Source organism: Gopherus flavomarginatus, chromosome 6 (assembly GCF_025201925.1).
Source record: "Gopherus flavomarginatus isolate rGopFla2 chromosome 6, rGopFla2.mat.asm, whole genome shotgun sequence".
In the NCBI taxonomy this organism is placed as follows: Eukaryota; Metazoa; Chordata; order Testudines; family Testudinidae; genus Gopherus; species Gopherus flavomarginatus.
In genome coordinates this window covers 31,518,557-31,531,476 of record NC_066622.1, presented here as the reverse complement: position 1 = coordinate 31,531,476, position 12,920 = coordinate 31,518,557, and the positions used below count along the sequence as shown (strand labels likewise).

At 61.4% G+C, this 12,920-nt stretch overlaps 1 protein-coding gene across 1 annotated transcript; it reads right to left on the bottom strand.

Moving 5' to 3' along the window:
- Nucleotides 1-1,197: 1,197 nt before the first annotated feature.
- RCOR2 (REST corepressor 2) lies at nucleotides 1,198-12,588 on the bottom strand. Its single transcript, XM_050960529.1, has 12 exons — nucleotides 11,723-12,588; nucleotides 9,373-9,429; nucleotides 8,519-8,599; nucleotides 6,994-7,046; nucleotides 6,434-6,595; nucleotides 4,581-4,705; nucleotides 4,300-4,369; nucleotides 3,771-4,004; nucleotides 3,323-3,400; nucleotides 3,070-3,127; nucleotides 2,656-2,882; nucleotides 1,198-2,401 (listed from the first exon to the last, which is right to left on the bottom strand). Exons 1-12 carry the CDS (start codon nucleotides 11,847-11,849, stop codon nucleotides 2,057-2,059), a joined length of 1,617 nt encoding a protein of 538 aa, XP_050816486.1. The 5' UTR covers nucleotides 11,850-12,588; the 3' UTR covers nucleotides 1,198-2,056.
- Between the last annotated feature and the right edge of the window lie 332 nt (nucleotides 12,589-12,920).

Sequence of the window (12,920 nt, the reverse complement as noted above, 5' to 3'; positions counted from 1 at the left end):
TTAGGGGGAATCTTGGCTCCTCTTGTGGCCACTCTGGGTTCATCAGCCCCACTCTGTGCTTTGCAGCCAGGGGGGGCCTGGGGTTTGCTCAGCCAAACACATAGTGGGTTGGGCCCCAAGGCTGCCCCTTGTCCAGGCCTCCTTTCAGTCAGCTGTAGAGGTGTAGGAGCCACAGACTCCCTGGTGCTGCAGCTCAACCCACTGCAGCTGAGGCCCCCAGCTGGATGCTCCTAGAGCCACATGCCTCACTCTGGGCTGTACCCTGTCACTGGCAGGGCCCCTGTCCCAGGCACCCAGGCTCAAGGGGCTGGTTGTACAGGTCCATCCCAGCTCCAGGCACCCAGGGCAAGAGATTCCAGCCCAGCAGCTCCAGGGGCGTTGGCCCCCTGGACCGTCCCCACCAAACTGAATGCACCTTTCTCAGCCCCAACTGCTGGTGGGTTTCCATCCTGCCCTTGGCCCCACCCACCTGGCTGCTGCAAGGGGCGGCCACTCTACTGCCCCAGCCCAGCAGCAAGCTGGCTGAGGCAATAGCTCGAACTGGACCAGCTCTGGGGGTGAGGGGAGCCAGCCAAGTGTTTTGAGCTCCAGACAGGAAGAGCAGAGCTTGTCTCTGCCCCCAGCAGAAGCTGATCCAGTAACAGCTGTTACCTCCCCTGCCTTGTCTCTGCTAGCCTGGGCCCCTGCTGCCTCCAGCCGGGAGGGGGCAGACCCAGCCTGCCCAGGGCCCAGAGGAGCTGGCTGCTGTTCCCAGCTTTGCCTAAGCTTGGGCCTAAATCCTTGCTGGGGCTGCCATGTCAGTCTCTGCCTTGGCCAGGCTTGGGGGGTACATTGGCCCTGGGCATTGGGGGAAGTGCTCAGCTGAGTTGTGGGCTCAGCACACCTAGAGCCCAAGAGCCTGGTGTGCCTACTGGCCAAGCACAGGCCCTTCCTGCCCCAGGCAATAGGGGGGTGGGAGGCTCCAGGGCGTGTATGGCCCCTCTGCAGTGCGGGAAGTGGGGCAGCTGATGTTTTGGGGGACAGGAGGGTGGCTGAGGGAAATGGAGGGGTGGGGGGGCAGCACATGTACAGACTCAGGACACATCTAGTAAAATACTTTTATTCAAAATGCAACATGAACGGAACCCCCTTCTCCCCCCACCCATAGCTCCTACCTCCCCCTACCCCACCCCTGGGGCTGCAGCTACAAGCCCTGCCTACAAATGCCCCATTGCCCAGACTCCCCTCCCCCAGCACAGCAGCATGCACCCAGCATGGGGGGGGGTCTCCATGGCTGCGCAGGTGACTGAGCTGCTGTCCTCTAGATGGGGGGTGCCCACCCACCCCCCAGCTCTGTGCTTCTTCCAAGGCCTCATCAATGCTCCCCCCAACTCTCCTCCACGTGCTTCACCCTATGTTAACGCTGGTTACCCCTTACCTGGCCCCTGGCACTCAGGTCCCCCCTGGGAGCCAGTGCTGCCCCCCAAGGTGAGGGAGCTGTGCCCTGTGGGGGGGGGGGATTTTGTGCTACTCCTGCCCCTCAACACCCGCCCCCCCAGCAACTGCTCTGCCAGCCAGGGGCTAGCATCAGCTCCTCCCACCCCCCCAGTGCCAGGAGAACATTCCCACACCCCTCCCCACCAGGTGGAGCTACATCCCCCAGCTCATTCAGCCACAGGTAGGAGCCCCACCCCCATCCCCTGCCCAGGCTCCTAGGGGTCAGGAGGGGTCCCTGCCCCACACTGGGCATGGCTCACCAGCAGGGGGTGTGCCACCCAATTGAACTGATCCCTCTACAAGTAAAGAATCTCCCTCCCCCCACTACCCCAGGCTCCCCACAGCTGGCATTAGTACCCACTCCCCTGCCTGGATTTCGCTTAGAGCCCAAATGGACCATGCTGGGGGGGGGGCTGGGTTCAACCAATGCAAGTCCTTCAGTCTCTCCCCTGGGGAGGGGGGGTCCTAGAGACATCCCCAGTGTGTCACTATGGGGTAGATGGAGCCCCTGACCCGTTAACCAAGCAGGATCCAGGACACTAAGGAAGTAGGGGGCTTCAGCTGGCCTCTCCCCAAAACCTCAGAGGGAGCTGGAGGAGGAGGGGGGAGGGGGCTCCAGGGCCATGCCCACCAGTGAGGAGGGGTGCTGGGGCCCCCTCCCGTGGTGGCGGGAGGCAGCAGGGCGGATAAGTGGCGGGGGCGGCTGGTTGGGCGACAGTCTGGGCTGCAGGAAGCGTCCCTGCTGGAGGGGGGGTGGCTGGCGGTGCAGCGTGGGCGCTGTGGGCAGTGTGGGCCGCAGCAAGGGGGGAGGTTGCGACAGCGTGGTGGGCGGCAGCCGGGGGGAGGCAGAGGGCAGAGTCGCTGCAGTGGATGCTGGGGGCTGCGGCTGCTGCTGGGCAGAGCGGGACACGGCTGTGATCTGCACCTGTAAGGAGAGAACAGAGTGAGGGCCGGCAGGGCCGGGACCTGGGGGTCGGACCAAGGGGCCTTGGCTGAGCGTGCGGAGCACCTGGGCTGGGGACCGTGGGTCAGACCAAGGGAAGTGTCAGAGCCAGGGGCTGCATGTGGCAAATGGATGGCTGAGATGGCAGGGGGCTGCTGGTTGGATTGAGGGGCACCAGCTGGCCTGGGATTGGAGGGGTCTGTGGGTACAGGTCAGGGGTCTCACCCCTTCCTCACCTCATCATCGTCCTCACTGCTGGCCAGTGAGACGCTGGAGCTCTTGGTGTCATGGGGGGGGGAGCGGCCCCTTGGGGAGCCCCCCTGCTCAGCCTCCCACTCCTGCAGCACTTCCTCCAGGTTGAACCGGCGCCGGTAGCTGACGAAGAAGGTTTTCACCTGGGCCAGCGTCTTGTTGCCGATCACCCCAGCCACGGCCTGGAAATCCTTCCCGTACCTGCGGATGGCTGGCGAAAGGGGAGGGCGTCAGCTACCCAGGGGAGGCAGGGCCCCTGCATGCAGGGAGGGAGTCCAGGGGCAGCTACATCCCCAGGCCAGCGTCACTTACATACCCAGGGGGCAGCCATGATGGGAGGGGCGCCTAACCCCCTGGCGCTCCCTCCCTGGAGCCTTCCCTCCTCCGCCCCAGCTCACCCTGCACAGCCAGCAGCTGCTCGTCCGTTGTCCAGCGCGAGTTGAACTTGCTGTTCCCCTGGCGGGAGAGTGGAGAACATCAGGCTGGGACTCAAACCTGCCCTTCCCTCACCCTTCCACAGGGCGGGTCCTGGGCATGCACTCCCTCTCCCCAACTCTTGTGCCCCGTGGGAGCTGGGCCCAGCACCTCACCTCCCCCAACAGGAGCTGGTTCCTTCTCCCCCTACGTGGGGGTCAGTGCCCCTCATCTCACCTCAGGGGGCCGCAGCTTGTCAATCCCACCCTCCAGGGCCTGCTTCATGCTGCTGTTGATCTGCTTGATGCACTGGACCTGGGTGGGTGGGGAGAGAAGAGGCCTGTCAGTGAGAGCTGGGGGCAAAGGGGGCTCAGTGGTTACCTGGCGCTTGACGGAGACGAGCTGTGAGTCGAGGTGGCGCAGCGCCAGGGTGCCCAGATCAGGGCTGGGGCTTTGCAGGGGTGATGGGGGGTCGGGGTTACCTGGCGCTTGAGGGAGACGAGCTGTGAGTCGAGGTGGCGCAGCGCCAGGGTGCCCAGATCAGGGCTGGGGGTTTGCAGGGGTGATGGGGGGTCGGGGTTACCTGGCGCTTGAGGGAGACGAGCTGTGAGTCGAGGTGGCGCAGCGCCAGGGTGCCCAGATCAGGGCTGGGGGTTTGCAGGGGTGATGGGGGGTCAGGGGTTACCTGGCGCTTGAGGGAGACGAGCTGTGAGTCGAGGTGGCGCAGCGCCAGGGTGCCCACATCAGGGCTGGCCGAGATGCCAGCGATGTCATCCTGGCTCAGGTACATGCCCTTGGGGGGGCGCCGGCGTGAGCGCAGTGGATGGTGCCGATACTGCGACAGCTGCACCTCCTTTCTCACAGGCCCTGAGCCCGATCCTGGGCCCGGCCGGCTGTTCGGCAGCTTCTGGTAGCTCGGCTGGGCGGGGAATGGAGCTGATCTGAGTACAGTGCCCCATAGGGACCTCTGCTGCAGCACAGTGCCATGGACTGGCTCCTCCCACAACACCTCCTACAGCACAGCACCCCCCACACCGTCCCATGGCACAGTGCCCCCTGCTGACCTCATGCTGACCCCTGGAGCACAGTGCCCTCTAAGGAGCAACTGCAGCCCAGGGTCCCCTCTCCCACCCCTCAGCACAGAGCCCAAGCGAGTGAGGATGTGCCCTCCCCCACCCACCTGCCTGTGAGCCATCCCACCCCCAACCCCTCACCTCCTTCTTGGGGTCCATGGCATCAAACTCCCCCTCGCTGGCTGCCCGTCCCTCCTCCATCTCGTCGTTACTGGGGGGGGAGCATGGCATGGGTTAGAGGGGATGGTACCAAGAACCCCAGGCTGCCCCCCAACCGGACCCCCCAGGCCCTCCCTCCACCTCACCACAAACCCCCTGTCCCCACTGTCTGCCTTCCACCCCCTCCATGGCCAACTAGCCTGCCCCCCTTCCCTCATCCAGAACCCCCCACCCTATCCACGCCTGTACCTCCCCCCCCACACCTGTCATCCTTCTCCTTCTTGCTGAGCAGCCGGCGGGCCTGTCGGTCCATGACACTCGTGCGGCTCCTTGTCTTCTTCCAGGAGTAGTAATACTTCACCAGGCTGGGGATCAGCTTGTCGGGGAGCTGGGGACAGATAGGAGCGGGGGTCAGATGCCTGGGAGGAGTGGGGGGTTGAGGTGCTTGGCAGAGGGGTGTGGGGAATACAATATCTGGGAATGGAGTGGTGATGTGCTTGGGGAGACTGAATGGTGCAGGGAGGGATGGGATGACAAGGAAGGGGAGGGAGCGGGAGGAAATGTCTGTTGAGGGGAGAGACTCAAAGGAGGGATGGGATCCTGGGTCTGGGAGACCGGAGGGAGGTATGGGAATGTGGGGAGGGCTAAGGAGGGGGAGACTGGAGGAGATGCTGGGGGGGGGGAGAGATGGGGCAAGGGATGGTATGCCAGGGGGATGATGGGGACAGGAGATGCTCGGAGGAGAGGGGGAGATTGGAGGGAGGGATAGGAATGCAGGGGGGCATGGGGAGGGAGAGATGGGGAGAGAGATGGGATGGCAGGGGTATGAAGGGCAGGGGTGAGAGGAGATGCAGGAGGAGGGAGAGATTGGAGGAAGGGATGGGATGCAGTGGGGGTGGGCGAGGGGTGGGTAGAGATGCTGGGCTGGAGAGATGGGGCAAGGGATGAGATGCCAGTGGGATGATGGGGAGAGGAGATGCTTGAAGGAGGGGGGGAGATTGGAGGGAGGGATGGGAATGCAAGGGGAGGGAGAGATAGGGCAAGAGATGGGATGACAGGGGTATGAAGGGCAGGGGTGAGAGGAGATGCAGGAGGAGGGAGGGATGGGATGCAGTGGGGGTGGGCAAGGGGTGGGTAGAGACGCTAGGGGGGAGAGATGGGGCAAGGGATGGGATGCCAGGGGGATGAGGGAGAGAGGAGATGCTGTGGGGGAAGAGACTGGAGTGACAGATGGGATATGGGGTAGGGCAGGGGTGGGAGGAGATGCAGGGGGAGGGGGAGATTGCAGAGAGAGCTGGGATGTGGGGGTGGGTGTGGGGAGGAGAAGATGCCAGTATGGGGAGAAAGTAGGAGGGGGAAAGGAAGGAGAGGCCTGCCAGGATCCTCACGGGAAGGAAGGTGGGCCCCCAGCTATGGAGGGTACACAAAGTCCCCACCCCCATGCCAGGCCCCTATGGGGTGAGGTGGCACCATCACACAGGGTCGGGGGTTGGCAGCAGCGGGAGATGGGGACATTGTGGCATATACCATCTGCTGGGAGCAGGGGGCGGTGCAGCCACTAGCACATACCACCAGCTGGCTGCAGGGGGAGAGACAGTGGCAAATGCCATTTGGTCACTGTGGAGGAAAGCAAGGGTGCCATATACTATCTATTAGCTGCTGCAGGGGGAGGGGGTCACATGCCATTCACTGGCTATGGGAGTAGAGGGTGGCACAGGCTATCTTTGCTAGCTGCCAGGTGGCAGTTGGTGGCATGTACCATCTTTGCTGGCTGCTGGGTGGGGATGTATGGAACATACTATGTGATGGCTGGGGGGGGAAATTGTAGCATATGCCAATTCTATTGACTACAAGAGGGATGGCAGGTACCATCTGCTCACGGGGGAGAGCAGGCATGTCAGGTGCCATCTGCTGGTTGTGTGGGTGGGGGCGGCAGGTACCATTTGCTGGCGGGGAGACAGGGTGGCAGGTGCCATGTGCCAACTGCAAGGAGATTGTAGGTATCATGTGCAGGTTGTATGGGGGAGAAGAGAGCAGTGGAATGTACCATCTGCTTGGTTGCAAGGGGTGAGTTGCAAGCACCATCTGCTGGCTGAGGGGGTGTGATAGCACGTACCATCTGCTGGATGCGCGCGAAGCTCTTGCCATGGAAGCTGAACGCCTGCTCAAACAGCACCTTGTCCTCCACCGTCCACTCGTCTGGAAAGGGCGTGAAGTTGGCCAGGTCAGCCAGAGACTTCTCCACGTCATGCTTGTGCCACAGCAGCATCCCCAGGGCCTGGGGCGATATGGGGGGTGAGAGTGGCAGCAGCATCCGCAGGGTGGGGAGGGGACGATGAGATGGAGATGAGGGGGATCCCCAGGATGGAATGAGGGAGATGAGCTAGGGTGAGGATTGGGGTGTCCTGGGGGTTGGGTAGAGGAGATGTGTCCCTGGGGATGGTGAAGATGGTGAGACAGGGCAGGAGGGGTCAGCATCCCCAGGGCAATGGAGGGTGGGTGAGATGAGGCACAGGACGGGGTAGCATCCCGGGGTGTGTGTGTTGGAGGGGCCAGGTCAGGCATCCCAGGGCATGGTGAGATAAGGTGGGGTAGTATCCCTGGGACCTGTGGGACACGAGAATCAAAAGAACCAAACTCTGTGGGATCTGTGCGGGGTGTGGGGAATGCCCCTACCTGCTCAATGTTGTAGCCGTGCTTGTCCTTGGCCATTGAGATGTATTTGTCCACTGGCGAGAAGAGCGAAGAGACAAGACAAGTAATCAGGACAACTCCTTCCTGCAGGACCCTCCCCTGCCCACCAACTCCCACCAACCAAGGTATCACATCCATTGTGCAGATCAGCGTGAGACAACACAGTACATGCATGGCAGGCGGTGTCTGATGCCAGGTGTGTGTTAGGTGGGGGTTGGTGTGATATTGATTGTGTATGTGCAGGGAGGGGAAACGTCTAACACTGGGTTTGTGTGTGGGAGGGGTCTGATATCGGGTCATGTGTGCAGGGCTGTGCCTGACATGGGGGGAGGCGGTGTGCATGTGGGGACATGCCTGATGAGGGAGTGTGCATGCCTCGAGGTGTGTCTGATGCAGGGGCATGAACATTGTGGCGGGGTGTCTGTCTGATACACAGGGGTGTGCACGCAGGGGGCATGTTGGATGTGGGGTTATGCATGCGGGGTGGACCTGTGATGCACGAGGGGTGCACGCAGGGTCGCATCTCTGATACACGAGGGGTGTGCATACAAGGGAGGTGTCTGATGCTGTGGGGCTGAAAGTTTGTCTCTGTGTTGGGGTGTGAGACCCATCCAGCCCCCATGCTCCATCTCACCCAAGGGCTGTGTGGGAGTGACAGGCCAGACATTCTGTCTAAGCCCACAATCCCCATGCACCCCTGCACGGCAAGAAGTTGATCCCCAGCCTGGAACCTCCCCACTCCATTTCTCTGATCTCAACCCTGCCCTGCCCTGCAGGAAGGGGAAGCAGGATCCTGGGCAGTGAATATCTCTAGAAGGAGGGAGGCAAGCCGTGGCCATCTCCCCCAGGTCCTAAACCCCACTGGAGCAAGAGCTGAAGGATTAGAAATGACTCATCTAGAGCATCTGTGGGAGTAAGCAGAGGGGAGGAGCAGCATGTGGGGGCCAGAGGAGGAGTAAGGGGGCAGTATGATGGGCAGGGCAGAGGGGACTGCTAGGCCAAGGAAAGGGGGAGAGAGATTTGCTGGCTATGGCAAGGGGGGCAGCACACTGGGCTTGCGGGGGGGGTTGCTGGGGGCAGTTGTGCACTGGGTAGGGAAGGCATGCTGGGCTTGAGGGGCAAAGGGGATTGCTGGGTGGGGGAGGACGCAGCACTCTGGGCTGTGGAGGTTGCTTGGTGGGCCCGGTGGGGACAGAGGTAGGGGAGGGGAGGAGGTAGCATGCTGGGCTGGCAAACGAGGGGGCTGTGGGAGATGCGAGAGATGGGCAGTGCACTGGGCCGAGGAAAGAGGCAGTGAGCTAGGCTTGGGCAGGGAGGAAGAGAGGGCCATGCGTTGAGCTGGATTGGGGCATTGATTGGCGTGCGGGGGTGCTTCCTGGGCTAGAGGAGATGGGGAGGGGTTGCTGGGCCAGTGCCTTGCCCAGATAAGGAAGCGGGAGGGGGAACAGCCCCAGGTGCCCTGGCTGTGGGGCCCATGTGCTAATGATTGGGCCTAGGGACTGCTCACATTTAGCGTCTGACACGCAGTGGTTGGGCGACCAGACCAGCATCCCCTTCAGCTCCTTGTTGCTGTAGCGAGCGGGGCTTTCTGCATCAGATAGACAGGAGACAAAGGGTCAACACAGAGATCCCCCCACCAGACACTCCTGGGCCCCACCCATCACACAGCCCCCAAGCCCCTGCTCTGCTTGGGGACTCACTCCACAAAATGAAGAGGGCAGCAGGGACCAAGACCCCACAGCTCTGCCAGTGCCCTTCAATCCTGACCCACAGCCCCCTGCTATGCCAGCCCTGGGCTCCGCCCACTGCACAGCTCTGATGATGCCCCTCAACCCCAGCCCACAGCCTGGGTGAGAGAAAAGCCACTGTACTGAGCCCCCCAGCAGCCCAGCTGGCAGCAGAGGCAGCTGTGGCCCTATGCCAGGAAAAGCTTCTTGCTGTGCCAATGCACAAGCTGGGGGAGGAGAGACTATGGGCACAATCAGGCCCATAGTATGTTGCTCTGCTCCTGGTAATGGGGGAGGTGGGGCATTGGCAGGGGCAGGCACCATGCAAGGAGGAAGTGAGTATACACTTTTCCCCTCTGCTCCTCCACCCTTTTGAACCTTAACAAAGCCCAGCACCCCCATTCAATCCCACCCAGGCACGGTCTTGGGGGAGGGGGCTCCAGCAGCTTGTGAGGGGGGAAGGCTGCCTGCAGACAGACCAACCCCCCCACTGCTCCCCCCATCAAGCTCTCACTGAGCGAGGCTGGGGAGTACAGCCATTGGTCCTCGGAGACTGGAGTAAGGATTTCTAAGGAGCGGTGCCCCCTGCTGTCTCTGCCCCTCCCCAAGAATCCAGATGCATCCGTGCCCTTACCTGGCTTGCACTCAGGGATCACAGCTTGGTAATCAGCCCCCACCCGAATCATGCTGTCTGCAAGGGAAGGAGAGGGCCAGGTGTGAGGGAGCAGCTGCAGTTGAAGGAGAGAACCCAGGAGTTAGGCCCCCAACCCCTAGCTGCCCTCCCCTAAGGGAGGGAAGTCTTGGACCTTCCTGTGTGCTCCAAGCTTGCACAAAACAGGGCTGAGATGTGACACAGGTTGGTTGGGAGGCCCCGCAAGGTGCTGCAGGAAGCGATGGCTCAGTAGGGGGTGCTCTCCCCTGCAGTCAGTGCTGACCCCAATGCAGCACTAGGGGGCGCTGTGCTGCAGGGAGCTGGGCAGGGGGCTCAGTAGGGGGTGCTCTCCCCTGCAGTCAGTGCTGACCCCAATGCCACAGTTAAGCACTAGGGGGCGCTGTGGGGCAGGAAGTGAGATGGGGCTCAGTAGGGGGCTCTCCCCTCCCAGTCAGTGCCGGCCCTAACGCAGTATTAATTCCTAGCTCTGGTAATACCATTCTTCTTAAATACCCTGTCAAATAAGTACAGCTTCTCCTTCACTTCTCAGACTACAGTGTAGGTTTGTTTAGCTGTTAATCAGCCCAGACAGCCCTCCCCAGAGGTGGCTGCATCCCAGCACTAGGCCAGGGATCCCTGTATACAAAACAGCCCCCCGCCCCGGCAGCTGCATATCAGAGTTGAACAAGCAATCTAGCTCTAGACCGCACTGGTTCACGGGTTGTGGGGGGCTGCATTATCCCGTTCCCCTCTCTACTTCCCACCTCATCCCTGGCTCCCTTTCCCAGGAAGCCTGTCTTGTCACAGCTGCAGCCTGATCTGGAAGCATTTAGCCAGCGCCTGCCAAGGAGCTGCCCTGCTTTCTCTTTCCGGCACGGGGCCCAAGAAACACACGCGGAGGGGGGCAGATGGGGAGAGGACGGCGGGGGGGGGAGGTCTGCTCCTAGACGGATCCCACACCCACAGGGAAGATAGAGTGGGAAGGGCTCCCAGCTGTTGATGGGTACCACCCAGGTAGCTGCCCCCTTCCTGCACACAATATAACCCACCCCTCCAGGATGCAAACCCCCCCCCCCCCCGGCAGGGGGTGGTGGCTGGCTGCGGCGCAGTTGTGACAGGGGCTCTCGCTGGGGAGGAGAGGGTGTCTTTCGCAAAATTTCCCAGTATTTAGAACAGCTGGGGGCGGTGGGACGCCACCCCCTGCACACTTGGGGGAAGAACACGAGAGGTCTCGGAGGTGAGGCCCCCGTTTCCTTAGTGATGGGCTAACAGGGCTGGCAAGGGAGGGTGTCCAAACAGCAGACTAGCACTCCACCCTGTTGAGCCCCCACCCCATACTCCTGGGTTGCTTGTGCCTCCCCAGAGCCAGCAGCAAAGGGACGTAACTGTCCCCCCCCGACACACATTCCCCAAACGGATTCCTCATGGCCGGTGGGAGAAATCAGCCGCTCTAATCTCCTTGGATCCCCCCAGCACATCCCTTGCTGGCGCTGGTGAGCGGCGGGGGGAGGGGGGCTAACAAAGCCGGCTGACGCTGGGAGGCAGCAGGCACACACGAGGGCGCCAGGGGACAATGGGGTCGAAGCTGTTAGCAAAAGCAACCTTCCAGTGATGCCCCGGCTCTTTGTTCAGCCGGGAGTGCCCCTTTGCCCACCCTGGGGCTAAGTTTGGGAAGGGGTTGGCCCCCAACACCCTAGTGTTGTTCTGTCCTCCCCCCGCCCGCTCCCAGGGATCGGGCCCCAGCAAAGATTGCAGGAGAAATAATATTCCAGCATTGTTGCATTCTACACTGTATTCTAGTCCCGGGCGCCTCGGCTAACCCCAGAGCCAGGGGGGTCACCACGTCTCCCCGTTGGACGCCAGGTGAGGAGGGGATCCCGAGACGCCGTAGAAAGTGGGGTTAATTCAAGTCACTAGGGAGATAGTAGCTTCCCTCCCCGCGCACCTCCTGGTTTTGGGGGAACCCGGCCACTCGCTGTCACTTCCCCAGACCCGGGAAGTTGTCGCCAGCTCCCTATCCCTGACCCTTAGGGCCTCGCACTCCAAGAGAGTTTTTCTCCTCCACGGGGAGGTGCGGTCTGCAAGTGTGGCGTGACCCTCCCGTCCACACGCGTGGCGTATCACGACACCCCCCACAGACCGCACACATGGCGTGAGCCCCCCTAAGTCCACACTCGTGGCGTGTCACGAGCCCCCCAGTCCACAGGCATGTCGCAAGTGAATCATTCTCGGCTCCCGTTCCGGGACACGCACGCATGATCCGTGTGTGGAGTGGACCGTGGCTGGCTCCCTGCCCCTTGCACAATAGCTGTGCCCCCAGTCTGGCACTTACCGTGCGAATGCTCTTCTTCGCTGCTCTCATCCTCCGAGGTCTGATGATTGCCATTGGTGGCCGATTTCGCCCGGCTCCTCGACAGGATCCCGGAGGCCGGGCCGGATTTTTCCATCACGGAAGGCATTGCCCCCCCAGCTCCCTCTGCTTTGCGGCCCCCTCCACCACAGGAATCCCCCCCTTTAGCACTGGTTCAGGGTGGAGGACGCGCCCGCTGGTTGGTGGCGACTTGAACAATCAAAAATTAAAACAGCGAGGGGCGAAACTTACAACCCCAGAAAAGTCCATGGGGGGCGGATCCCAGGATGGAGGGATCCCCAAAATTCCCTGCAAAGGGGGAGGATTTCAGGGTTTCTTTTCCCAGACTGAAATCTTTCCTCCCATTCAAAAGTTTCCCAAACTCCCCTGAAATGAGGGGGGGGGGACTTTCCAACAAACCCCTTTGCTCCCAACACCTGAGATTCCAGATGCTTCACACACACACCCGCAAAAAAATAACCTACCAAATGCAAAAAATGGGGGAGGGAGTTGGGTTAAAAATTCGGGATTTCCCCCCAACTCTCCCCTGGGGACGATCTGACCCCAGTTTCCTTCTATGGCTTCTTTCTTCCTCCAAAGATGTAGCAACTTGTGCACAAAAATAAAAGTGACCTCCAGGAGTAGGGGGTGGAAAGGGGGGGTCCTGAGGCCAGGGTCTGGGGATGCTGCAAGAAGAGGGGGGTTGACTCAGTGTGTGTGGTGGAGGGGGGAACCCTGGTGGGAAAGTTGCGTGGGCAGGAGGCTTTACAGGAGCTCCTGCGCCTGCCTCCGTCTCTCCTCTCACACACACACACAATGAGAGTCAGACTGGAGCTTCCTCGGTCGGCTCCTGCTGCTTACTGCTGCTGGGGAAAAGTAGTTCCAGCTCCCCTGGCCTCAGCACCTCCCAGCTGAACCCCTCCGCCTGGATGCACATCTGGCCAGAGGGGGGCAGGCAGGGGCAAGAGGCAAGCGGAAGGAGCGGGGAGAGAGTTGAGCCCAGATGTGTATGTAAGGAGGGGGATGTACTGAATGAGAGGAGCCTGCTGGGTGGGTCTTTATGTTGTCTTTTGAAATGCCCCTCTCCCTGAAGAAGGGATGAAAGGGAGAGAATGAGAGAAATGGAGGACTGTTCAGAGACAGAGCCACCCAGGGGTGCTGGAATAATTTTTATAGTGGG